This window comes from Acanthaster planci, linkage group LG02, assembly GCF_054643075.1.
Source record: "Acanthaster planci isolate LZ-2023a linkage group LG02, COTS_SCS, whole genome shotgun sequence".
In the NCBI taxonomy this organism is placed as follows: domain Eukaryota; kingdom Metazoa; phylum Echinodermata; class Asteroidea; order Valvatida; family Acanthasteridae; genus Acanthaster; species Acanthaster planci.
The window spans coordinates 7,742,734-7,770,720 of record NC_141778.1 but is presented as its reverse complement, the minus strand read 5'-3'; the positions used below and the strand labels follow the sequence as shown (position 1 = coordinate 7,770,720).

The 27,987-nt window shown below is 39.8% G+C and overlaps 1 protein-coding gene across 10 annotated transcripts in view; it reads left to right on the top strand.

Moving 5' to 3' along the window:
• The first annotated feature begins 907 nt into the window (after positions 1–907).
• The window catches only part of LOC110979571 (regulating synaptic membrane exocytosis protein 2-like), an 86,493-nt gene continuing 59,413 nt past the window's right edge, over positions 908–27,987 (top strand). For 7 of the 10 annotated variants that reach the window (XM_087133805.1, XM_087133804.1, XM_022235497.2 and 4 more), the window contains exons 1-3: positions 912–1,412; positions 21,386–21,596; positions 25,638–25,673. In XM_087133805.1, coding sequence (XP_086989931.1) covers positions 1,183–1,412; positions 21,386–21,596; positions 25,638–25,673 — 477 coding nt within the window. In that variant the 5' untranslated portion in view covers positions 912–1,182. Of the gene's footprint in view, positions 1,413–21,385; positions 21,597–25,637; positions 25,674–27,987 lie in introns of all 10 variants that reach the window. The other 3 variants (XM_087133806.1, XM_022235499.2, XR_002598212.2) reach the window with 2 other exon arrangements.

Below are 27,987 nucleotides of genomic sequence, written 5' to 3'. Positions count from 1 at the left end.
GAACCTTACTAGGTCTTGAAGGCGCCCTCTCTACTACGTAAGGGCGTCCGTGGTTAATTCTGTGATTCTCAGTTTCCGACACTTATTTTTAACTCCGATCAGAGAATAAAAAATGGTTATGCTGCTAACCCTGTCTGGAATTTTCTACAAAGAGAAAATCGAGAAAAACGATAGTTTTATTAATTTACTAATCTGGGGAAAGAAAGTATATTTGCCCCTCTTTCTTCAACAGACTGACCTCTGATTCCTCAACGTAAAATAAAGAAAACCGTAAAAAGAGGGAAAAAGAACCATTGTAGGCTCTTTGGGCTCACTCGTACGCGCTGGACTTTCTTTTGCTCCCGAACCATTTCCAAGAAATTGCAGGCTAAAGGCATGAAAAGAATTTCATCTTTGGGTTCTTTTGATAAATTTTAACGTTTTAGATAAAATCTACTAATATTCAGCGTGAAATTTGTAAAGCGAGTACTTGAAGCCCACAGTCGAACTCGGATGGTCGAAAACATTGAATTTTGAGTCTGTTTTCTTTTTAATGGGGTTAAAAAACAGTAAAAAAAAAATAAAATTTAATCTTAGAAACAAGGTAGGCCAATTTCGATTGAAGAAATCAATCAATTGAGGGAATATGCTGAGTGTTTCTATGAAGCTAGAAAATTGGCATTGTTCCATCTGTATCCGTACAAATTCGTTTAGTTTATCATGAAATATTGGGAACAACTGTAAAATTGTGTTTTGACAAATACAATAATTTAATTTCACCAGGTCTTGACGAAGAAAAATGAGCCTCTAATACATTGCGCCTCACTAATGCGGGCCGTAGACATGTCATAAATAATTAACAACATGCAAATTACAGCTGCACGCTGTCTCACATAATTTGGCGCAGAAGATGCGCCCGCCGCATGTACATGTACAGTTACATGGTACGTTGTCAATTCACGCATGCTGGGCTGCGGATAGATCGTGCAGCCCATTTTCGTGGGCCGCAAACCCTCGATAAAAGGATGTCTTTCCTCCAAAACTTCACGCTTAGACGGCCCAGCTAACGCCATAATGGACTGAAACGGAATCTTACATTGCTCACTGGAAGGGACTCGTTCCGCCGAGGAACTAGCACAAAATATTTGGGAATTTTTTCTACATTGACGGTGTGAGGAGACTGAGTTAGGGGGGGACATAATCATGATGGCGACTCCACAGAGCAAGGCACCCGCGACCAAGACCGTGCAGCCGCTGGCCACGAAACCGGGTGCTGCGGCCCCAGCCCCGCCTGGGCCGGCCGCCCAACCACCCGCCGGTCCGGTTGTCCCAGAACTGGACCTATCGCACCTCTCAGAGGAGGAACGACGGCAAATTCAGGCGGTGCTGGAAAGGCAGAAACAGGAGGAGGAAAAAGAGGCCAAACTCATAAGGTGCGTGTCTTTGCCTGTTTTTTTTCTTTCTCTAATTAATTAATGAGCAGAAGGAATTTGTGAATGAAAAGACATAGATTATAAATTCAGGCAATATTGCCGAGGTCGCGCCAATAGTTGTACCTTCACTATCGATCGACATTCCGAAATAAATAACTGACAACTGATCAAGAGTGCATTAATAAATCTTATTGTTGTAATAGAAATAATACACAAATATTTTTTAAAGAATTTGTCCAAGTTCTTAGTCAACAATAAATCAGTTGGTTAAAACATCATAAACAAAATGCTGAAGGTTCAGCTTAGACTGAGGTCTGTATGACATCAATCCACAGATGTCAAATTTTAATGTCCTTGCCCTTTATTTTAATTTTACAAATACCTCTGTAATCAATAACGTTTGTTTGCGTGTATGTTTGTTTAAACATGCCTATTTTGTTTCAGATATCAGTGACTTTACAGTTTTCATTAGTCTCAAATTAGAATGGTACATGTATTGTCCAACATTATGGTGGAAAATTATTCTAATAATTTGATCTAAGTTAGTTAACGGTGCTATATAAAAACTGTTGTTATTTTGATTATCATATTTCAAATTACTTGTTTTATTCAGTACAGTTTAGTTTCAGAAATTCAATGTTTTTGTGTGCTTTCAATGCTTTGCTTGATGTTTCAAAACTGCATATTTTGTTGGTCTGAGCTTGTTGGAAAAATTTAATTCTTGTCGTTTGAGTTGAAAAAAAAAAAGATGTTATTAAGTATAAAGTTAATATTAAAGTTGTACATGTATGTTTGTTGTTGACTCAAGGTTGATGCCCGTGCACAGGTAACTTGCGTGGTAATGATATTAGGGCCGCTAACAATTTGTTTAACTGTCATAATAATATACATGTAAGTTAATCACACGGATAATCTGTAGTCTGAGATTTGATATGTACACACTAGGAACCTTCCTGTGCATGGAAATCATTTTGATCATTTCCAGGCAACTTGTAACATGTTGAAAACAGGTTCATGAGCACTCCTTTTACAAGTTCCTTGCATATTGGTATTAGTAGAAGAAATGATGGATTAGGAATTTTTCCTTTTAAGTTGGTGCTTCCATTTTGGATTCTTTATCCCTTCATTTACAGACAGTTTCCCCACTTGTGCAAACCCCACATTCATGCAATGTTGAAAAACTCCACCTGCCATTAATTTTCTGGCTGAATGAGCAGTTACATTGTAAATTTATATGATTGGGATACTTGTACATGCAACTCTGTTTCCATTTTATTCCAACATCCCAAACCATAAGACCAAACATAAATCCAGGCTTCTAAATTGCCTTTGAAGGAATTTCACTTGCACTAACGTTATGGTGGGACTGTAGAATTAGAGAATAATTACGCCCTTGTACAATATTTTTTGGAGATTTTTTCTATGCTGCAACTCTCACAAATGAAAGACCTGATGAGTCAGTATTTGTATTCATGTACCAGCAGAAATTTCAAAGAGGAATTAATGAAAAAAAATGGATGATACTCCTGATCCATATGCCCAAATCACACAAAAATAGTTAAACCTATGCCCGTGTCTCTCTTCTGTTCCTGATTCATTTTACATATGGAAGCTTTTAATAGTTTCAAGGTAACATTGGCCGGTGTCTAAAGCTTTTTGGCCTTTTACGGGAAGAATAGAATGGGAAATTTCCAGATGAAATCCAATCAGGCCTTGACATTTCTCAAAAAGTAAACTTTCTCTGTGATGAATGCTTGTTGTCTCTACTATTTGTGTGAGGTGCATGGACGCCTCATACCACTTTCTTTTTTTTCGTGCGCCCGTCTCGGGGTACATTCTTCTGGAGCAAAATCACAGCTACATGTACATGTAGTTTGTTACAGGTATAAATGCAGTTTGGATATTCCACTATGAGGGAAAAAACAAGTTGAGTTTCCAAGCTGTCCGTGCTTGTGTGTGGAACTTCATCCTGCTAGGCTACAGGTGAAATTACATTAGGTGATGCTACACCTGTATCTCCACATAAACTATTGTGTGAATCCAGTATGCATGGTGCAGTTCACCAAATCTACACCATTATCTGTGAGCCTTCTTTTACATGATTCCCTCCCAATAAACTTCCCCTAATAGTTAAAAGTGTCCATGTTTTTATGGAACAGTAACCCTTTCCTTCGAAGCATGAAAATTGCAAGCTGACATCCACTCAGTTGCACTGATATCAAAGAGCATCATTTGAAGCTTTCAGTTTTTATAACAAAACTTTTAATTATAATGATTGGCATCAATTGCCTTCTGTACACACACACCTGTAATATGCACATTTATATTTATCCCTGAATGACAGACTTTCATGTTTCACTCTTGCTGCCGTTCAATTCTTGTTTCAATTATCTCTGTTTTGCAAAAAGAAAAAAAAAGTTGGGAAAAATTGCTGGTAAAACCAGCCAGTGTCATCCTCCAAAAAGGGCAAAGGGCCCCAATGCACAGAGTCATGAGTTTAATCAAATTGTCTAATACCCTCCGTGTGGTTGATGAGGCTTGGTGACATTGGAGTGTGTGCTCCTCTCTCCTGTACATGAGCCTCCTATAGGCTCATTTGCATATGGACGTCTGGAGCTTAATTTGCATATGGATGTCGTCGTACTTGAGCTCTCTCTCTCTCTGTTTCCTACCCTGAATCATGCTTCAGATGATCAGTGTCTGATCATCAGACAGTGGCCACTCAAAAATAAAATGCTGTTTAGGGGAGCTCCTTTTTTTCCTGAACCTTTCGTTGAGAGAAAAACTGAGTGCCTTGAGGTACACATGGAATGTGTTTTCTTGTCGTGTTTATGAAAATGCGACGAGCTGAAATTACGCAAAATGCAGACAAGCAAACTTAAAGTACTCTGTACAACCTGGTTTACTGAACCAGCATGCTAAACCCAACATGCACAGTACAATATACATGTACATGTGATTTGCATCATGGCATGCTGTAAATTCTGAAACAAACAAGTTACCATGTACAATTTTCTGTAAGTGGTATTAAACTCTGAGATTTTTAAGCAGTAATGTAAAAGAAAGGAAATTGTGATCCTGCCTGTTGCCTTGTTTTCAGAAAGTACTTTTAATGACCTTTTAGTGACCTTTCCATTTTTTTAAATGTTGTTCAATCTATAAATTTGCTGTACCTAGTCAAGATACATGTATAAGGATAGATTTCGAACAGAAGTTTTTAATTTGTTGAAAATGTCATTGTCAACTTCTAATATCCACATTATTTGACTATTAGAACTGAAGAAATATTACAACGCATGTAAAGCTCGATAAAGTGTCAGTGTTGCAACTTTGCCTGTGGCTGAAAGGCTGACGTTTTTGTTTTACTTTTTGCACCATTGTATTTCAATGTATTAACTTGTATCTGAAGTTATTTACAGTGTTTTACTTACATGTTTCTTGGCTTTGTTGCTGCTAGAACAGAGGAAAGATCCAGCCTGCTTGTCTATCCTCAATTCACAGTTGTTTACAGACTGGGAAGAATGAAAGAATGAGGAATGTTAAGCAGTTTTCAGAAACAAACAAGTACCAACATTCTGCAGCCCAGGTTGATTTGCATGTTGGTTTAAAATCATTCTGTGTGACCAGGATTGACTTCTTCAGGTTTCTGTTTTAATAAATCTGGAAGTGACTTCACTTCCAGATTTATGATTTATTTGAAATTCTAATAAATGTGCCGTATTTTTATTGTACGAATCCTTTCCACCCAGAGTCAGCAGATCCAACCCCTGGCATTTTTTGTGTAGGATTTTTAATGGTTCTAGAACTGTAGCCATGATTTCTTTACGTGAGGCTTGTGTTCCAGTTTTGATGCAAAATGTTAGGTTACTGCATTATGTTCGATTTTGGTTCATGTGTGTTTCGTTTTTGCACAAAATTTGCGCAAAAAAAGCTTCATGTTGGGAGCTTAGTTAAAGACCAACTCCAACGATGTTAAATTTTCTCATACTGATTCCTATTCAGAAGATCCAAGTCTATTAAAAGTGGCACATATCAGTATCTCCCTTGCAATACACTTTTTTGTGTTAATAAAACACAGTTTTAGTACCCATTTTTCCTGCGAGTCCAGTCCGGTATTGTAAATATGGACGTGTCGTCATGACTCATTAACATCCAATGAATATTGAGTTTTCTGATGTACATGTACAGTATTACAGTGGAGAGAAATACCACAGTACATGTATGTGCGCTTAGTAGGCATGCATAGCACACGTAGCCACGGACGACAGCACAAACTTGAGAATGCTATCGTTCTTTGGAACTGGAAGAACTCCAATCCTGGTTCTCTTGCAGAATCCACCAATGACGCACAGTTTCAGCATTATTATAAATCATGAAGAAAGGAGAACAAACTCAATGGAAAAGAGACAATGCGGCACAGTAGGCCCGGCATACAGATCAATCCTTGGTATGCGGTGCACGCAACTGTGCATGTACATGTAGCTTCATAATTACGTACATGTTCATGCACATTTGTTGCGGAACCAGTTGTGCCAGGGATACCAGTTCCAATGTTTCTCCAGTATTACATCATACAGATTTCGTTTCTCAACAGCGCCGGCAGTGGTCGGATTGTGGAAATTTTTCATAAAACTCGAAGACGACATTCAAAAGTTTCTGTAAAATTACAAAAAATACAGGCACCGTACAGACCTGATTTGGTAATGAATAATATGATTTATTACACACTAAACACAGTTATTTTCAAAACTTTTAAAACCGTTGGTGTTGGTCTTTAAACAGAAAAAGAACCCTTGCAGCAAGACTTTTTTGTTCAAAATTTTATGTGGCAGCTGTTTAACCTAAATAAATATTCACCAGCACTTCTTACAAATTGTGAAATTGGGAAGCAATTGTGTAATCATAGAACGAGGACGGCGGGTGTAATCCATCTGCATCTCAGTATCAGTGGCAGCCACCCTAATGTCATCCGATCTTTATGTCTTAAAATTGCTCCCTCGTTGTTGACATGAATGCGATTTAGAAAAGCCGTTCCCGTTGGATGGCACCAGACACCTTAAGCCTTTGTATTTCGTTAGACCACGCTATAGGACGATCTCTTCCCAGCTTGCCTCGCTTAAGCTCCCCCCCCCGGCAGGAAATACATGCGTTCATGCTCTTTTTTATTTGATGCTGTTGTGCAGTCATGGTGGTATGCGTACATGTACATGTACAAGTCTCATGCATGCATACATGTACATGTACATACATGTACATGTAAGTATTTCTGCTTCAGACTTCCACTCGCTGCTGTTCAAGCAAATCCTGATTGACCACAATGCTCCGCAATCCATTCCCCACCTTCTTTCTCCCTCTGTCTCTCTCTCCCTCTGCTAAATGCCAGAGGTCCTTGACAGGTGGTTCTGGTTGCTGTGGCGACAGTCATCCATGTTTTGTTTGAGACGGGCAGGGATGTGATGATGCCCAAATGCTAATGGGGACAATGTTTCAGGGCGACAGTGTACATGCAGAAATGATAATGACATTGGAGGGTTGACAAAGAGAAAGCTGTCGTTTGCAGTCTGCACGGTATAAATGTCAGGAGCATCTTTAGCGTGGGCGGGAGTGCTTTATGGCAATTCATTTAGGCGCACTGATAAAAAAAATCTGTCAAAATTGTGGTTTTTCTTGGAAACGACGCGGGCGGTAAAAATGTGCCCCGTACACGTGCGTCATGGTACGTGTGTACCGGATGGTGCATATATATGTATACCCATAGCCTCACTCACGCTCCACTGTTTTAATGAGTTTTCACGTAGCACCACCAAGTCTAATGAGATTTGGGTTTGAGTGATGTCGCAGACAGACTTCTTTAACTGTGAAAAAATGTACGGTTACATGTACCAAATACATGTACATGGACAGACCAGTGTACATGTACGTGTAGGTCTTGACCTGTGTGTTGGCATGTGCGTTATACCTCAACCCAAATCTTATTAGACTTGGTGATGCGACGTGAAAACTCATTAAAACATACCGATATGGTAAACATGTACATGTATGTACCGGTACCTATGTACAAGTACATGTATGCCACTCATGCACATAACATGTACATGTATTTACTAGCAAATTTGCATGAAAAAACAAGAACATTATAACGTCAGTCTAAAGCTTAAAGATCCCGGCATTTGTTTTTTATTTTACCGGCTGGGTAAATATTGTAGGCCCAAAAAAGGCCCACTATTCTTCCTTCTGCCAATAATTTTTCTTCTTAGTGTTGTGGGATTGTGGGGATGTTTTAGAAATGGCCCTAAAATCTTTCACTTTTGGCTTTTGTGCAATCAACATCTTCCTCAGGGCAGATTTGAAGTGTAAAATTATAGTTTTTACAATTGCAGATTTAGTTTGAGGTCTACATTTCCTTTACACATGTATCTGAAATGTTTTAATTTTATTCTCTCAAGTAATGTGGTCGGCACTTTTCTGTTTGTCATCATGTCATTGATGATATTACCATCCCTAATGTCAGGTTTTCACTCCCTTTGCAAAGTGAAAGGGTACATACATGTACATGTACACATACAGGTACTTTGTGTTCATTCAAGAAGGGTGGACATGGTGGAGTTCTTTGCAAACCCAAAATGACACTTTAAATGCTCATCATATACATGTACACGTACTTCTTTTTTGACACTTTTTGTATTGGCTGTGACATCCCCCCCTAAAAAAAAAAATATTGAGTGAGACCACACCTATTTTTACGTACATGTAGATTTACCAGTATGGCTGTTGATATTTGTACATGTATGGTCATTAATACATAGAAATAATCTTAACAGGAGGTTTTTTCATAACATTACATGTAGGTACTTATAGACCTGGGTTTTGATGTGGAAGATTGAGTTTGCAATGTCAGGCAATACAGGTACTGTATGTTCATTTGTGTAAAATGTACCTGTCAGCTTTACAGTGAGAATTTGGTGGGATGGATCGTAATCTCACATTGGAGCTCATGAAATGTCATCCCTCTGTGACATCAAGCACTCTGCCTCCCCATTTCGGCACTGGGCAAAAAGTCCAAAACCCAGGGATGATGTTTTGATACCCATTTGTCAATGGGAGAGGGTCATTTGGTTGATTGGACAATGCTCTTTGATTGATGGATGTCTTGCAGTGACCAGACAGTGCTGAAGTTGAAAAATGCTAAGTTGGTGAAAAGCAGGCCACACACTCTTCAGAGTCCTCCCAATTTATTTGGGAGGCAGTGCTTACTACATTGTAATTTCTGTGGCTGTCCATCACCGTTTTGTGCTTACATGTGTACATCATTAAAACGAGAACTTTGCAATAACCAGACGGGGGATGGGCAAGAGCCGAGTGTGTGCAGAGTGTGCCTCCTCCAATCACAAAAGAGAGATGTGCAAGATTGTAATTAAGGAACATCATGTTTACATTATTTACATGTAAACACTCTTTTCTACACAATGTATCTCAAATATACATGTATAAACAATCCAGCAATCTTTTTAGATGATTCTAGAAAAGAATTTCTGTAATCATGCAAAGATTCCTGCACAGAATGCACTCACTGTGTACAGTAGTCATCTCTCCAGTGACGCCCCTAAAATCCATATACAAAAACAATCCATTGTGTGGAATGCTTGATTAACATTTCAATTTTATTTCTGACTTGTATCATCAAAGGCCTAATCTTAAGTCTCTGGCCATTTAAAGGAAATCCACAGGTTCAATGGGACCACTTTTCTGCCATATATTTGAACGTGGTGAAAGACAAAATGGTTTCCCTAAACAGTGTTTTCCATTGTATTACATTTGGGTGCCTAGCTTAACCATAACACTGTACATACCTGTAACTAGTAATCAGATGCATGACAGTGCGACAAGCGTCAGCCAGGTTGTGCTGTATTGTTTACTGTATGATATCGATACGTGAGCACCATCTGTACAGTGCACATGGAGTTTGCGTCGCCCCTTCATGCTAGCTTTGTACGGTAGATTTACATGTATGTGTGCCTCCCTAAGGTACCCCGGTACATGTGGATACTCATCTTCATATAATGAATGGTATACATGTTCGCCATGTGCATGTACTACGCTCTCCTTCCCTCCCCCATCAACCCAACACAAAATCCTCACTCTGCGTTGCCCACATGCACACAAGCTGATGAAACACAAACGTCAGTTTACCATGAGCTGAATGTTTCTGCTGTGGTTAATGAAGACTCCAATATACGATTCACAAGCAGGATCTGGAAATTAAACCCTACTGGTAGGTCTCCTGAGCCCAGAAATCCATGTAGCACAAAAAAAGTTCAACAATAATAGGTTGCCAGCCAAAATTTCCTACAAAAGTATATTGCCTATGAGTGATTACCAATGGATTTTGCTCCCCCTGTAAAATGGGGCCTTGGGTTTTTGCTCTTTTGTAAAATTGTTTTTCATAAGAGAAGCAAACTGACAGTGATGATTAACATGCCGTTCCCTTGTTGACACTTTCCACATACAGGTATACCCGTAAATGCTCACAATGATTAGATTCAATTCCTGGGGAATTTGAGTCATTCAAGCGTGCAGTGCATCAAGCAGGAATGATAGTATTCTAGGACTTCATACAGCTTCGGTCACCGAGAAGTGTCAAAGTTAATCAGTTGTGGAACATTCCCGCAGATTGGCCAGCAGATGTCTGTCAAGCAACACTGCTCTAGAATTTCATACCTGATCCAGAGGTAGTGACCTCTGGGATGTTTTTTTTTTTTACCATGTTGCCTGCCAACACATGACAGGAGCCCAGTTTAGACAGTGAGAGAGCCCAATAGGTAAAAATTGCATAGATTGATCCAAGATAAAATCTCATTAAGAAAGCAATCTCTCCTCTGGTTGGTTTGGTTAGTACATGGGCAGTACAGTGTTTGTATGCAACAACTCATGACAGTTCAACTATGAAACATGCATTGCCAATTTAGTCATTAGCACAGTTCAAACCATTTTCCACAATAGAGAGAAACCCACGAAAACCTGAAGTCAGATAAGAGGAATCAGGTTAAGATGAGGCAAAGTCAACCAAATTCATGGTTAGCATCCCCACCAACTTCCTGTCGGAATCCGCTGCTTTTTTATTCCGGAAAAGAAATGAAAAAATGCAAATTGTTATCCAGTCCATCCGAAAATAAAACAAAGATGGGAAGAGCCACCAACATAGGGCTGGATACATGCAGCTCAGTTGATAGAGCAGCGGTACGACATTCTGGAGGCTGTAGGTTCAAATCCCGCTCCAAGCAATTTCTTTGTTCATCTTTATATTAAAAAATGAAACAGTTACGAATTGGAACTTCTGACTTACATTGTAAGACTCTGTCACTTTTCACATCATGCCATTGACTCTGTGATACATGTATATCTCCCAGTGTGACTGGATATATGGCTGTGTCTTCATACATGTACACGTACTTGGCTGTCCCTGCAAATTTCTCATGTGCCCTAGTGGAGGTGGTTATGTTTTTAAAGTGTTAATGAAAACGTGCTAAAGCCTTACCAGCAAACCATCCAAACAAATTTCATTTATGCCAATCTGTTGTCTTTGAACAATGGAACCAATGATGCTTGTTAGAAATTTGAAACCGGATGGCATCCATCATGAAGATATACATATCAAAAATTTAAAAGCCTCTCTTCCTTCTGTTTTCCCCCTAAAATCTGGATGCTAAACTTGTGTCTTTTTGTACTTGGCTTTATTTTGGGAAGGGCAACGATGCACTTTTTTGTGGACATGCTGTCTGATTCCTCTTAAAGTTTAAATCTTTGAGCTTAGTACTTGAGGTAAGTACTGCTCACATGCTCCTCCTTTTTGGATGATTGTGTCACACTCTCAAATGGAATCCTAGCAACCGGTGACAAATTCATAGTTCTGACGTTTCATGCCAGAGTGCATGCATGTACAGGTACATGTACGTGTACATGTAGATAGCCTTGAAATGGCCATTATTTTAATTGCATTACACATTTTTAAATGGCAAGGATATTTAGTGAAGGTGAAAGTACATTGTATGATACTGGTAATTGTTTATTGAAAGAGATTTCAGTAGCAAGGAAAACACACAATCTAGAAAGTTGGTGGTGGTATTTGCTGTGGTTTTTGAAGGTTGCCACTGGAAATCATGCCCTCTGTCATTTTACAAGCCAAACCATATCTTTAAGCCTCGCAAATTTAAGTACATGCAGGAAAAAAAGGGATTAACCCTTGTATTGTCATCTACAGGACCACGAATAGTGGAGTACAAGTGTTTGTACGCACAGTCAAAACATTTTTGGAGCCAACCATCCATTCTTTTTTCCTGGGGAGGGGAAGGGGACTGTAGCTTCACTTAGTAATTTTGAAGAATATTTAAAAGTGTAAGGAAAATAAATTCTTGTAAGAAAAAGTCCTGCAGCTTCAGTACCCACAATATTTTGAAACTGCTGTCTAAAAAGTGAATTGTTGAATCCAACACTTTAATTCTTAAAAGCCAGCATTTTTAATTTATTAAATCCAGCATTAAACCTGGTAATTCAATGTCATAAAAGCTAATTCAACAATATCAAGGGAAAATGTTGAATTAACACTTACATTAACTGTTGATGGTCTGTTGGATGGATTGAGTGGGACAAGAAAATTGACCAGCAGTTTGGGATTCCGTACTTGAATCACGTGTATCATTTGTGAAGCTCCGTACATGTACCTTAACACGTACATGTACATTCTTTCTTTTTTCTTTCTGTTGGACATGATCAGCAAGTTTAATTGTTTTTGTTGGGTTCTGTTGAATTTGGCATATGTCACTCTCTTTTTAATTTCTTTGTTTGGAAACTTTTGGATACAGTGTATCATGCTATTCATCCCCCCTCCAGATTCTAATCTGACATCATCCATTCTTTGTTGGATTCTACTGGATTCGGCAAGTCTCATGTCCTGTTGGATTCAGCATGCTTGACTGTTGGATTCTGTTTGGTTTGGCAAACCCCATGCTTTGTTGGAATCTGGTGCATCAGCCATGTGTATGGCACTTCTTCAGAACTCACCAAATTTAGCAGTTTTTACTCTGGTTTGATGCTTTGTTTGTGTTTGCACAATTCAGAAATGCTTCACTGGATGAGCCTTGTATAACTTCTTATTGATTTATTTATTGTAGGTGTATCCAATCACGTTTGCACTCCAAGGGCTGAATTACACAGTGATTTACATTTACATAATTAGAAATAAAATAGTACATGTATAATTGAATTCTACAAGCATAAAAACGTTCAATGTTCAACTTTGGCTAATTCAAACTTTTTTGTTAAATTCACACTGTTGGATTTTGTTCTAAGCAACTTACAAAATTCTTACTATAAGGGACAATTGGAAATAGAAACCAGTTTGCTGTCATTCCACAGAGAGACTTGCCTTGCACCCTTGCCAATGACATGCATGTACATATGTACATGTACAGTAAAAGTCAATTTATCATTACCAATGTGATATATACTATACGTACCAGTACATGCATCAACAAAGTTATGAAATTAAATTTATTTAGGCCTAAATTGAAATGCACAAATGACATCAACAGATCATCATGTCTTAAAAACAACCCACAACTTCCTAGAAAAATGTTTCCCATGTCTGCATGTGTAAAAAGGTCAACTTTACTGGCACTAAATCACACAGTATGTAATTGAATTCTTAAAGGCTTGTACTATGCAGTACAGGCAGATCTACTAGTGCTAAGCCCCCTCAGTGTACAGGATAATGCTGGGACCACTGACTGCTATGTAATCTTCAAAGATTCTTGTGTAGCCCTTAATTTCCCTTTGTCGCCCTAAATTTTCCTGAGACAAAACAAGTGGAAAACATTGTCAAGACAGAGATATGACCAAACAATTATTAACAGTTCTGATGTCATGCAGGATATGACATCCTGGGTATTACACCCTTGGGTGGTCACAGCACCCTTGGCTTTGCCTGGGGTACTGTACATCTCTCGGGTTTTGAAAACATCCCACATCAGAGAAGTCAACAATATACTACATAACTGTATATATTGTGAGGGATTAGTACACTGTATTTCCAAGGATGGATTTGCGCTGGGCAGATGTTAATTAATTTTGGATTTTTTTGACCCTGCCGGATGTGTGTTATAACACTGTATACTCAAGTGTTTGCCCCTGAAGGCTTGTGAAAACACCAAAAGTGTACTCGGGTAGGACTCAAACCCATGACCTCCTGCTTACTAGTGCAGACATCTTAACATTTTCCCAGTGCAAATCCATCCTTGCAAATAGTTGTTTGCGGTACACATGGTACACGTACCTGCTGCGGCATCTGATTCAGACCAGCCAGTCGACACTGGCATGCTCAGTGGTCGAGTACGTCTCCACTAGTAAGTAGGAAGTCGTGGGTTTGAGTCCCACCTGATTACGCGTGTGTTTTTTCACAAGCCTTCAGAGGCAAACATTTAGTATACAGTGCTATAACACATGTTGGGCAGGGCAAAAAAAATCCAAAATTAATTAGTACACTTCAGTCACAGATTTGTAAAGTGATTGATTGCTGAACAATGCATCTCCAGTTTACTACTGTTTTCAGTGGTGTTTCTAAGGGGATGGGGCAAAGAGCACCCCTTCCCCTTCTAGGCCTGTGGCCCTCAGGCCACTCAGAAATTAGGGAAGGAAAAAAGGCTGGTGATGTCTGCCTTGTTCAAAGTTTTAACTGTGAAAGAACCCATTGAGTGCCACCCTCCAGAAAATGAAATACAAGAGGGCATTTCTGTTCCAAGCCATTTGGTTTCCTTGGCATGAAACGACTGAAAATACATGTATGTCTATTCTCCCTGGATTTAATGCCGGTCCATCAGAGGTTGCTCCCCAGCTAGTGCCAGTACCCACTTGTACTTGTCTCTGTTTGGGGAGAGGCAAGCAGGGGTAAAACAACTTGCCCATGGGCCAGCTGCTGGATTCGAACCCTCCACCTGCACCCCCAAATACCCCCTGCAAAATGTACCCAGTTATGCCACTGACTACTGCTCCAGTATTAATGGAAAAATTATATATCAGTTTCATGTTTGAATTGTTTAAGAAAAGCAGAAATCCTATTCATCGGTTGGAAAGCAGCGTACATGTAAGTGATGCATTCTTTTCTGTTGTGTAAGTTTTGTTTCACAATTGGCATACACTCAACCAAATAACAGCGGAAATGCATACAGTAGACGCCTGTGCTTGCAAAAGATTGGTGCACAAATACACTGAATGCTTTCCTAACATTTAAAACCCTCCATAAACATGTACATGTACTTACATATATTGTACATGTAAAATGTCAAACTGGAAGCACATCCTGTCTCAAAAAAGGGAGTGGGTTTAAATGCCTGCAAATTTTTCCCAGTGCTGTCTTTTGTTGAAGCTAGGCTAAGTATTTCACACCCACTTTTCCTGTCCTTGATTTCAGAGTGCAGTTGATGATGCAGTATTGCATTCATCGAAATTCAAATGAGTTGTCATGGCTGGTCTCGAATGCCCGTGAAGAGTTTCATGTACTGTTTTTTTTCCATTCTGATTAAGGAAAAAGTTTAAAAGGCTGTTGTTTACCCTCACGTGTGCTGTTAAGAGAAAACTGTACAGGTAATCAAAGAACATGCACTGCCCCGAGTATAAAGGCTTTGATGTGTTTGTCAATAAGCCATTTGCGAGTTAAATTTGAATAAAATCTGGAACACCGAGTTCTTTAAATTCACGTGAACATAACAACTTGAATTCTCCATACTAAAACCACTGTTGCTGTACCTTGTGATTCGGGGCAAGCTTTTGGTTAGTTACATGAGAGACGCCTTGCAACAATACACTGTTCTCAATGGATAAGAACGGCACAAAGGAACCAGTCCATTCCAGAGATGGTGGTCGCTATGCAAAAGCTTGCCCCGAATCACGAGGTATAGCAACAGTGTCTTTAGTCTGGGGAATTCAAATTGTTACGTTCCTGTGCAATCAGGTAACACAGTGTACTGGATTTTATTCAAATTTAACTTGCAAGTGGCTTATTGCTTTCAGACTTTTTGAGGACAAATAAATTTCATTGTGTATATTTATATACCGGTATCATTTTCCCATTTAATTTTCCGTGGAATATATGTACACAGGTCAGGATAAAATATGTCAACAGTCCCTTAAGGAAACTGTTGTTAATGTAGAATTTTTCACCAGTTCTTCGTCAGCCAGTTTGTGGCAATAAACAGCTGATGTGAGATACATGGGGGTACTTGCTCTGTAATGCACGTGTGGGAGTAAAGAGTGCATCACCTCAATTGTATGCACGCTGTTCACGTACATGTATCATGCAATATAGGCGAAGTGCGCAGGCATGAAAAATACATGTGGCACATGTACATGTACATGTATGTACATGCAGAAAAAATATTTACAATATACAAGTAACAGTTACCTGTACTTTTGCATGCAACACTTGGACATGTAGGTAAAGATTTTTTTTTAATGATAGTGCATTGGTGTTATTTATTGTAGGCATGCCTGTTTTCAAAAGTGTTATTCATTGCTTTCTGTTGTTCAGCCGATAATGCGATTCTTTGGAAGTCTTGATATTTTGTCACATTTCAAGAATTCTGGTTTATTCACATCAGATTATATTACGGGCCATTAAAATGCTTTTGAATTGCTTGTCCAATTTGTGAAATTCTCATTTATACAGCCTGTGCGTATGTACATGTAGCATTTGGTGTCTTCTCTTACTATTTTCCTTCTGACAACACAGCATTTTTTTTTTAATGTCGACCGTACTGAGGTGTGTGTATTTTCAGGACCGTTCCATTTCAAACCACAGGAGGCCCAATGGTGCCCATGCTATATTTATCCCAGGCCATCGCAGCAAATTTGCATCCTTGGCATTGATCGTCCGTTTCTGTGTATAGCGCACGTCGTAGACACATGCAGCATTTGCGGTTCGCCATTTGGCAATAATTCTTTTTTGGTTGTTTCTGTGCTCAGGTACGTCACTTGAGAGATGTAGCACTTGAGAAATAATTTGCTCTAAGTCTCAATCTCCCTCCTCCTTTGCTGTCATATGTGTATGGTGACCCACGTTAGTATGTGATTAATGCATCACCAGGCAGCCATCTAATATGCGGGGCAGCAGAGCGCGCATTATGGAGACTCATCAATTATTGATCGTGCTGCGCTAGGCTCTTCTCTGCCACATGGATTGCGTGCACTGTTTGCCGGTACCAGGCTGTCAGTCTGGTTCAGCCACAGGTACCAGCACGTTGCATGTTGAAAATACCAGCCTAAACCTAGCTGGCAGATTTGCTTTTTGAGTCTGTAGCCAGACGTGTTTATTAAAGGGACTCTTGCTGGCTTCACGAAGAACATCAATGTGTGTATGTACATGTACATGAATCTTTGTAGGCAGTATTCATGGATTCTCGTCAGCTCCTGAGACCATTACCTTCTGCCTTTGAGAAAAACTCTGAGCACTGTGGGGTCAAATTGTCAGGCCCTCTAACTTTTTTAGATTTGGACTAGTATCACAGGGCCTATTGTACCAAATGTTATACATGTAGATAGTTTGACATTTTTAACTGCTTAGGTTGTACGTGAAATCATATTGAAATTGGAGGATTGAGGACTGTTAGGATTAAATTATCATTTACAACAAAGTTTAAAACAATCAGAAGCCATGTGCTGTGATGGTTACGCATGCATGCTCTATGCCTATAGATAAGCAATACCTTTTTGACAAATAGCATGTTTGCAACTTGCCCAAACAAAACCATGCTTCCTGTTAAAGAACGCACGTGACATGTAAGCAAGTGTGATACTACTGCAGTACAAATGTAAATGCTTTTCGCTGGGTATGTAAGTCAGTGTCATTGGTAGCAGAAGCTGGGGGGCAGTGCCCCCCCTCCCACTTTTTTGACTGGGGGGGGAGGGAGGGATAGCCCCCCACTTTTCACGGGTCCTATAATGGGGTTGGGCTTAATGGATCGGCCTGATAAAGGCTGATGCCTGATTGTCTCACAACTGGCCCCCTCCACTTTAAAAATTGTTTTGCCGCCATTGGTTTGTGAACTTGGTAAAGATCAACTTAAGGTCGAATCATTGTCAGCTCCTGAACTACATGTACATGTATAACTCCCAAGTCGGCTTCATGGCAAGTGACTACCATCACAGTTGTCTGTTTTCATTCTGAATCATTTATTTATCATTCAAACCGTGTGACTTCCGCTGCGGTTGACCGATCACCACACCAGAAAAAAACAAACCACCCCAATCCACTTACCAATTTCTATTTTAATCATCACAGACCTTTTTAAAACATACAGAAATGCTCCCCTTCAATTTCTGATCTGCCTGCCTGTTTTAACGACTAGTTTGAAAAAAAATTCTGGTCGAGGCTAATTTGCATATAAATGAGATTGCATCAATCACTTGCCTGCCCTTTTATCAGTCCTCTCTCCTTGCATGGCATTTTGTCTGGGGGATTTTTTTTTTTAATCCGTGGAGAAGGAAGACAGGTAATATGCTCCCATCAGTTGGTGTAATGCTGCTGTAAAATGGCCAGTTCCGGGGAAAGACATGAAATTTTTTTGTCCTTCACCTCTCGGGGTGCATTTTGGCCACGAATGATGAATTACAGAGACATACGGTACATGGTGACATGCATAGAGGGGCCAGCCTTGTGTGCTTTTTGCCAGATAATGGTTTTCTTGGAGCTAAAATTCATGGCATGCCGATATAAGACAGGTACATGTACATGTAGTTTGCAAAGATACATGATGTGCATGTAGAAATTGAATCTACCATATTTGGTTGGGAACCTCCTGCAACTTCCTCCTCTTCTTAAATGTGTGAAAACTTGTTGACATCCCCCTTCTGGTTAATCTCATTAAAAAAAAAGGGTACTTTTTGATGGGAGAACTTGCATAAACACATTCACACAAACACAGTGCTGGTGTGTTGTGCACACATCCATTCAGTGCTGTACTCTGGCCATTCTGTCTTACACATAACACAATTGCAAGTTGGCAGAATATTGGAGAATATCATTTATGCCAGATAGAGCCTTTATTACTTTGATCGCACAAGTTCAGTCATACTTCACACATGCACACCGGTAAATCTGAGGTTGAAACCCGGTATCACTAGCTTTGCTTTCCTAATGTTAACGCAAGGGCATTGATGTCGATCCCATTCGAGATCATCACTACCACTATGATCAGCAATGAATCCGTTATTTAGGTGGTGCATAATATGGTGTCGATCTTTGTTCTTTGACTGGTCTTGACTCAAAGACCAGGGAAAACATTGAGACCTCCAATATCCGAGACCAAGATCAAGAGCGAGACCTCTTGGTATCAAAACCAAGACTGCCAGTCTCGAGACCTGCAACTCTGGTATGTACAGTGCTGGACAATATGTGATACAGTGAAAGCAAAAAGTACATGTACATGTACATGTATCGTACATACACGTTACAAGCATATACATTGTATATACATGTACATGTATGTGTGATAACAGCACAATTTCTGGACTCTCAGCCAGTACTAGAAACATAGACGTTCTATGTGATAGATGTGCTCTTTGTTTGTGCAAAACATGGCAGGTAGATTTGACATTATTTCCTTACATGTTGCCATTCCAGAACAGTAATTTTATTATGGAAACTATGTACACATGCATGTGTGCCAATTTCCCCACATGCATTACAATTCTGAAGTAGTTCTTCAATTTTCCTTTCTTTTTTTGGTATACCGGTACATGTACTGATCTCAACTTCTGCTAAACTTTGATTACCTGTACATTGACCATTTAACAAAAAGCATGTGTGCACACTTCATCTCAAATCAGGAGTTCCATCTTAGACTAAGGCTTCATTCATACTCATCTTATTGATACGGCTAGGAACCAGCCAACACGTACCAGCACATACACTCTTGATCCCTAAATTTGTCCCTGTGAGGGGTCATTTCATTGCTCTGCTAAGTGCAGAAATGGGCCAAGCGCAGACAATATTGTGGTTGAAGTGTTATTTCTCAGCCAAATTTTGTTTCATAGTGTTCCCATGGTGACGCAGTAAATGTCTGCATAGCAACTACTCGACATTTGGGCGAAACTGTTTAGAGCAGCATCGGGCCCCGTGTGAATCAACAGTGACTGGGTACTACTTCCTTCATCCCATTAAATCCTCCAAGACATCTTGATGGGATTTGTAGGATCTGGGAGGGTTAGGATAATTAATGCATTGAATCAAATGCTTCACAGATGCTTAGAACGACGGCCAGCTTTTGGTCACCGTTCATGGTATCATCTAACAAAATAGATGTAACATGAAATGAAACTTTGTTCCTTTTCCTTTATGGAGAAAACAGCACATGAAGTTGGTCTTGCCTTCTACATTTTCTGCTCGTACTTGAAAAAATTTATTGACTAATCCTGTGCTTATAGTTTATCTTAGCAGTGCAGCATGTGTACAAGTTTGGGGTTGTTTTATGGGTTAAAAAAAGGGTTCTTTGGAACCCCAACATACATACAATACCTGTACAGAAATGCTCTATCGACTGGGAGCATGAGAGGGTAGGGAGTTGAGAAAAAGAATCAATCAATTATGCAAATGAGACATAGAACGCCCCAATGTGTCAGAGGGCTGCTACATAATGGGATAAGTGCATGGGGGAGATCCTGAGAGAACCACACAAAGCATGGCTTCAGTGGGACTGCCTATTGGTTCCTATGGCCTGTAATGGTATGATATTGCTACGTGCATGCACGCACCAGTATCTGTTGGTGCATGCAATGCCGATATTTGCCTATTGATCTATTTTTTGGGTAGTTCCTTGGGAGGGGATGCCCATATTGTGTTTAGCAGAGTAGTGGTGTGTGCAGTCCTAATTCATGTACTGATCCCAATGGGACTTGAATCATTTCAAAAGTTATATATATACCTTGATCAGGGTTCAGCTGAGAAGATTAAATGATAGTGTTCTTATATAAACGTACATGTACCCTCTTTTTTATAGTTAGTCAACTTTTTTGTGAGTTGCTCAGGATTTCTGCCAATGCTTGTAGATGTTCATCATTTGGCTAGAGTGCATGGTGTCTGACAACAGGAACGCTGTTTGCTTCCAAGATTCTTGACCATTTTGGAACACAGTGTTGTCCTGAAAATTTAAGTTGAAACTGTGCAGCAAATGACTTTTGCTTAACACCAATTTGTGGCTCCAAATGTGCTGATGGAAGCCAAGTTAGAAATCACAAGGAAACAATGCAAAATTTTCATTCATTTATAATGTAAGTCTAGCCTGAAGAATGTGATTTTATAGTCTGCAAATAGGTAGATTTGAAGAGTTTTTTGTAATACAGCATGTGTTTTTGGTTTGTACAGAAATCCTGTTGTGAATAAAATCTCCTGCCACCCTCACACCCTTGTTGAAAATTGAGGGGATACATGTATGCCTCATCTCCTAGATTTACATTCCCCCGCCCCCCTTCAAAAGGGCCAGTGCACTCTATAAGGGATGTGGTTTTCTTTGGAACAGTTAAAATTTTTATCCATTCATTCATGCATTGCTACTTTCCTCACTTTGTACAAAATGGCAAGCACAAGATTCACATCATGTACTTGTCAGTCATGTGGGCTACAAATGTGCATTTAAAAGACCTGATTGTGTATTTTGTAAAAGGCCCCTTAGGCATCTTAAAGAGTTCTGCATCTGGCCTCTACAATTTTTAAGTTCAGCATTAAGGCTGGTTCCTGCTACAGGTGATTGAGAAACAAAGTGAACTTTGTTTGAGTTGAAAATGTGTATAAGTAAGACTTGGTCTTACATCACCAATTCGAATTGTGTTCGTTTTTGTGCCAAATACTGTATGAAATACTGTAGCTTTAACTCCTTTGAGACCATCTTCCCAAACCATCTTTCTTCCCATCTCTCTCTCTCTCTTCCCAGGGCCTTGAAGGAGGACCTTGACCGGGTCCAGCAGACCACGCAGGCCGTGGCCTCGGAGTCCAAGGCCAAGGGCAGCCTCCCCCAGAATGGCGCCGTCTGCCAGATCTGCCACAAGACCAAGTTTGCCGACGGGGTGGGCCACTCCTGTAGCTACTGCAACCTGAAGTCCTGTGCCCGATGTGGTGGTCGGGTTACGCTCCGCTCCAACAAGGTGAAGACTGATGGTTTTTGGTCTTTTGATTTTGGTTAACCTCTGATTTGAGGCCAGCTTGTACTTTTGATGACATCATAAATGTGCAGTATTTTAGTGTATTGTATATGCAGACTGCAAATTTGAACAAATGAAATGAGTTCACCGTATGGGAGAGGTTCACGCTCCAGTCAGCAAGATGAGTAGAACTTACATGTTCAGTTGGATCCAAATTTATTTTGAGGGGAGCAAACCTATTTTGATAGAACTAAACAATTTTCAAATTTTTTTCATTGAAGCTTTCATGGCGTTACTGAGGGGCGAGGCAACTTTTTGGCCATTTTACATACTTTTCAAAACAAGGGAAATGAAGTACAATGCATACCAACAAAATTTTACCTTTCTCATTAATAAAAAAATACTAATAACTGGCCTCCCTTTTGGGGGGCAGGATGGACCTATTGCCCCCCTCCCAGATCTGCCTTTGGTAGAACTGAAGCGTTATAATCCATTTTGTTTGTTTTACTTTGTATTTGAGGCTGTTTGTACTCAGCACTTGCAAATTGCTCATCGCAACATCATGAACATAGGATGTCGGGAAAAGTATTTTAAACGCCACTTTGCAACAGCTAATTACAGATTTCAGCATTGGAGGGAGCGGGTCATGCTCCAATCCAAGGAGATGAGCCTTTGGGAAGCTTTGCGGTCTTTCCACTTTGTACAGTTTGTATTTGGTGCTTGCCAGTTGCTCACAAATTGTGGACATCATGATAAAGTACTGGCACTGTGCATTTGCAACAGTTAAACTTTCAGTAGTTTGGGGGTTGGGGAGGTCAAGTCATACTCAGATCCAACAAGGCGAGAGCCCAGTAAGAAACTTTTGGTCTACCAGTACATGCATTGCTTTTCCATCTAATTCGAGTCCAGCTCGAACGCGGTGTAAAAGCAAAGGCAATGTGAATTTGCTGTGATGCAGTGATTATTTACACTGCCAATTTGCAACGGTCAAAGTTGGGGCTCAGTGGGGGAGGGATGGGGTTAGGTTGTGGTTAGGTACGTGTAAGAAGTGAAGTTTGGGGATCTTTGTTTTCTTCTTATTTAAGACTAGTTTGTACTCGGTGCAGAAGTAGACATGAAGTGCGAATCTATGATGTTTCGATGAGTATTTGCTCTTTGAATTTTTGCAACAGTTGGGAATACATGTACTTGTAGTTCTAGGGAGGGAGATTTTGGGACATCTATGTGTTGCCGCATCAGATTCATCCTAATGTATTTGCTTTCCCTGTGAGTCTGAACCCGTCTTAATTCTGGTCAAAAAGGGGAATTGCTGAATTGAGTCATCGCTTTTGAAGATGATGATGATGTTGGGAGTTTAAACTTTCAATTTAAGGTGTTATGGATAACTAGCATTGGTGACAAATTTTGGCAGGTCCAAATGGGCCCATTTTTCAGGCTACAAAATAAAATGGCACAAAATATGAGTACACTACCAACTGTCTTATTTCAAGATTAACACTCTTTAAATTCTAATTTACTCTATTCATGTGAAAGAATAGAGTGAAATTTGATGAAATTTCCATTGGAAGAGTTGTTAGTACATGACATATAGATTTTAGTGGTTATTCGACTGGGGGGGGGCACAGCTCCCCCAACTTTTATGCAGGTCCTACGTGTATAATGGGGTGGGGCTTAATGTGTCGGCCTACATGTATTCATGGCTGATGCCAGATGGTTTCAAACCCTACCTGACCCAGACATCAGTGAATGCTGTCAAATTATGTCAGTCACATCAATTAAAACAATTTAGCAAGTCTTTAGAACTTATTTAGAGCCCTCATGGGTTTTCAATTTGGCGACTGAAGGACGTTTTTGCAATGGATTTATCGGCAAAAGTGCATCATTTTTGTTCTCCATAAATGATGGGGCTCTCTGTTGACAGTTACTTAAAATTTCTGGAAAGGGCACACACCTCGTAGCTACCATAGTTTTGAAAAAAATTCTGTGATCATATAAAAAACACAATCACCTCAGTTTGGAACTGAGATCATTGTGCATTTGTATTTCATTGCAACACGACAGGAAAGGATGGGGGAAATGATGAAAAGAAATCGTGTGACTTCATTTCACTTTCACTTAATGTTCCTTGAATTTCTTGAATTTTGTGACTTTTAATAAAATGGCTTGGTCTGGGTCCCTCTTTTACTAAACAGGTTTGTGATGATTATACTTGTTATGGTGTACTATTACACACATTATATACACACATTTCTGCCTCTCTCTCGTCTCTTCCAAGGTGATGCAACTACATGTACACGATGCGATGGCATGATGGCTCCCTTGCATAGTGCCGTTGCATTGCGCCTTCGCCTTCTTGCCATTACATTTGTACACATATGACGTGTCGTGTTGTGTTGTACCGTCGCCCGTCACGTCCTGCCGTCTTACGCCCTTTCCTTGTTGCATATTTTTCTGCCTAAACGTCGCTCCTTCCGTCCCCTGTCACATTCACACCATCGTGCGTCACGTTGTATGTCGTGTCGTGCGTCACGTCATATGTCGTGTCGTGTGTCACATCATCTGTTACGTCGCCTGGAGTACGACACGACACACAACACGATGCAACGCATCATGTGTGCGAGAAAGCCACAGCACAACGCAAGGGCATGTCGCAAACGAGCCGTCGTGCCGTCACATTGTGTAGTTGCGTCGGCTGGAAAGAGAGAAAAATACTTGTGGTAAATAGTACACGATAACCTGTAGCTCTACCGGGTACATGTACATCCATGTTTTGTCATGACTTTCATCTGCAAAAAGCACAATTTTAATTTTCAGTATTACTTATTTCTTAGAAGGCTTTGTGAAAAGTTTTAATCAACATTTCTATAGAAATAAAACTGCACAAAATGTGTTGAAATATTTCACAATCGAAGAGCTGAGTTCCAAATCAAATACCCTAGACGGTTTGAAAACTCTCTTATCTGCTATTCCAGGCCATGGCACAACACTGAGTTTGAGATAAGCACTAGCAGTAAGACATGTCATCGTTTGGCTCGTTTGCATAAAAACTGGTGCAAAAAATATCTCTTCACCCTCCAGTGTTCGTTGGGATCGACAATCGACATTACCCCTGAGAAAAAGCTGCATTCCTTTCAACTACTATTCAGTTTAAATTCTACCTAAGCTGTGTTACAGCCTTCAAGTTATGACTAACCTTCACACACAAAGTCTACACAATTACAATGAAGTTGATGGCATTTGAACGAATGTGATGACACTAAGCACTGGGCCCGAAAACGTCGGCAGCAATCTCATACAGTACGCTCCACTTACATGTATCTCAACATTAGAGGGCGCTGTTCATTGGGCTCCGAACAACGTCAATTCCTGGCTGATGACGGCTTAGAAAGTTGATTTGTTGGTACAATTATGACTTCCGGAACTTATCGCTTGATTATTTTTGTAGCCAATTAATCAGTCAACCAGTTTATGAAAAAAGTAGACATTTTTACCGTGGCCATTTATGGCCGATTGTAAAAATGCATCAACAAATATGTCAAAGTGTACTGTATTTTCTTGTTTGGTACTTTTCAAAATTTATACTTTTCATAATTTTCTGGAAATAACAAATGCAAATTTCTGCTTTCTGTTCAATGTTTTTCAAAAGCAAATTTATATCAGCTGAAAGAATTTCCAACTAGCTAAAAACAAAATAATTTTTGGTTAACATTATCTCATTAGATACTACTTACTTGATTAAAAGCATAGTATCGAGGAAACAAAACTATGAAATGTCTGGGTCTGAAACCACAGTGTCTTTGCCCCTCTCCCGCTTTGAAAAATGCTTCATTGGACAGTCTAGTGGCCATTGTTGCACTGATCTGTTGCCAGTCAACATTCACATAGACTAGGAAAGGTGAACTGACCGGTGTATACATTGGAGTCACATTTAATCGAGCCTTTTTTGTGCTGCCATGGTTATTTGAATCACAGGTGGCACTAGTACATATCATCTGCCTCATTGCTCCATATTAATGAATTGCTTTTTTTCCTTTGATATTCAAGCCACCTGAAAAAGCCCCGTCATCTGTTCGACCAAAGGTAGAAAAAGCTCATGCAGATTTTTCTGGATTGTTTTTTAATGTTGATTTCACCTGAATCTTGAAGTTTCTTCTATTAACCAAGATCCCATAGCTTTGTTACCCTTTGTTGAAATATTGTTTTGTTTTGTTTGATTTTTTTTTTGGGTTTGTTTGATTTTTCTTTTTGGTTTTGTATTGATTTTCTTTATCTAATCTCTTTGCATGATTGATGCCTGTGTTGAAATTAATCACTTGTATCCCCTATGCCCATGTGAGAGCCATCTGTTGACGGGTCCACACAAAAGGCCTGTTAGCTAACCCTGCACAAAGATCTTTAAAAAAAAAGGTGATAGACCTTTGGCAACTCTTACAGCAGATCACTGGAATATTATCGTTAAAGTCCTGTTTAGAAAAGCAGTATTCAGCTAAGTTTGGAAATGAGACAAGTGCAATTTGGAGGGATTTACTTTGATAATGCAGGATTCCAACTCCTGGTCACCATTGCCACCAAACTTTGGCTAAAATCCTGAGCACCTGCAGTGGGCAAAAAACTTTATACTGAGCACTACATATACCTTAGAAATGTAAGCGGCCATAAAAATGTGTATTTTAGGTGAAACTTTGGCTGCCCTTTCGACATTGTATATCAGGCTGTACAAGTATCTCATCTCGCCACCTATCCACCTGTCCTGAGGACTGACAAGAACTCATTCAGACATGTGGTTTTTGGCTTGTTCAGAATGTACAAGCCCTCATTTTTTGTTACGTTAATCTCGAATGACCACTGATGAACAAGTCTTCACATCTCCATCCAAAATACTGGAGACAGTGGAAACTGGGGCCTTAGCACCAAGGGCTGTCAGTTTCTAAAGCTTTTCCCTGGAGAGGACAGGCAGTTTTGGGGAGGAATATAATACAACGCAGGTAGACATTTCAATTCTAAATTGAAACCCAGGCTGGATCTCTGTTATGTGAGATTGCAAAAAGTGGGAAAATGAGGTCATTCAGCGATTCCTCTCTTGGACACTGGCCAGTTTACATGTACATTGTAAATTGGGCGTCATGGTAATCTTTCATGGGCACATCCTCATTGGTGAGAGAGAGAGATACAGTACAAGTACATGTATGATAGTTGAATTTTGATCTTGTGGAGTGCATGGTGACCGCAGGAAGGTGCTGGTGGTTTTAGTGCGCATTCAGATGAAAATACACATATGTTCAGTGTATTGTACTCACAGACATGTGAACCTACATGTACATGTAAGTAGTCTATTGTTATTGCAGGGGTTTTATACAGTACCCCAGCAGGGGAAATCACTATTCTTGAAGGGGATACAAAATACCAAGGAAATATAGGACTTTGATCCTTTTCAGTTAATGTGCAGAAACATTTATTGCACATTCATCTCAACCAGGCACTTATTCATGCACTGTGACATTGATGGTTTTGGTTTGCATAACTTATTGTCTTAGCTTATAACCAGTTTCACTGATTCCAATGGTTTAGACAAAATGGCGTTGTTTTTTTCTGCCTCACTTTGTCCCACCTGTGCCAGCCCATGCAACTGTTTGTGTACATGTACAGTAGACTGGTAGGTACATTGTATATGTTGTAGATATTATTGTATGTGTGGATCCTGCCATTGCACGTAGCTGGTACCCTGTGTAGATACATGTAGGTACTAGTTGTTAGAATGTATTTCCTCGCTTTGGAAGAACAGGCAAGTTGGATGGGTCTGTTTATGAAATCGTCTTTCTTCAATCATTTCATCGAATGATCTGCTGATGATGCAGTCAGTCAGACAGTCATTTGACCGATTTCATGTAACCAGTCAACCAACAGTAAACCATCGTGATTTGAATGATCTTTGTTGACAAATCCAATTGATGTGGGCTTAAATGTGGTTGCCCACATTTAGTCTGAATCGGAAAGCTTCATTGCACTGAAATATATGTAAGTGCAAACTGTTGTCAGTATGTTTTGAAACCTCCCAATAGCAGCTGTACTTCTTTTTTTCCAGCAGCATTGTATTAAAGGGAAACAATTATAATTACATGTACCATAGAGATGGGTATGGCTCATGCATACATGGTAACTGTGCACAGGTGTGTACACGACACAAATTAAAAATAAAAGAAAAAGTCTTTTGGGGAAGAATTGTGTGTACGTGAGCCTGCCTATGGAAAATTAATGATTAATTTTGTTCAAGCTATGCTTAGTCTCAAAGTTCACTCTAATGCGACACTGACATTTCCATTTGGGCCAGTACCGCAGCAAAAAATTTTGAAGGCCAAAAAAAAAAACCAAATAGTTGGTCTCTGATCAGCACGCG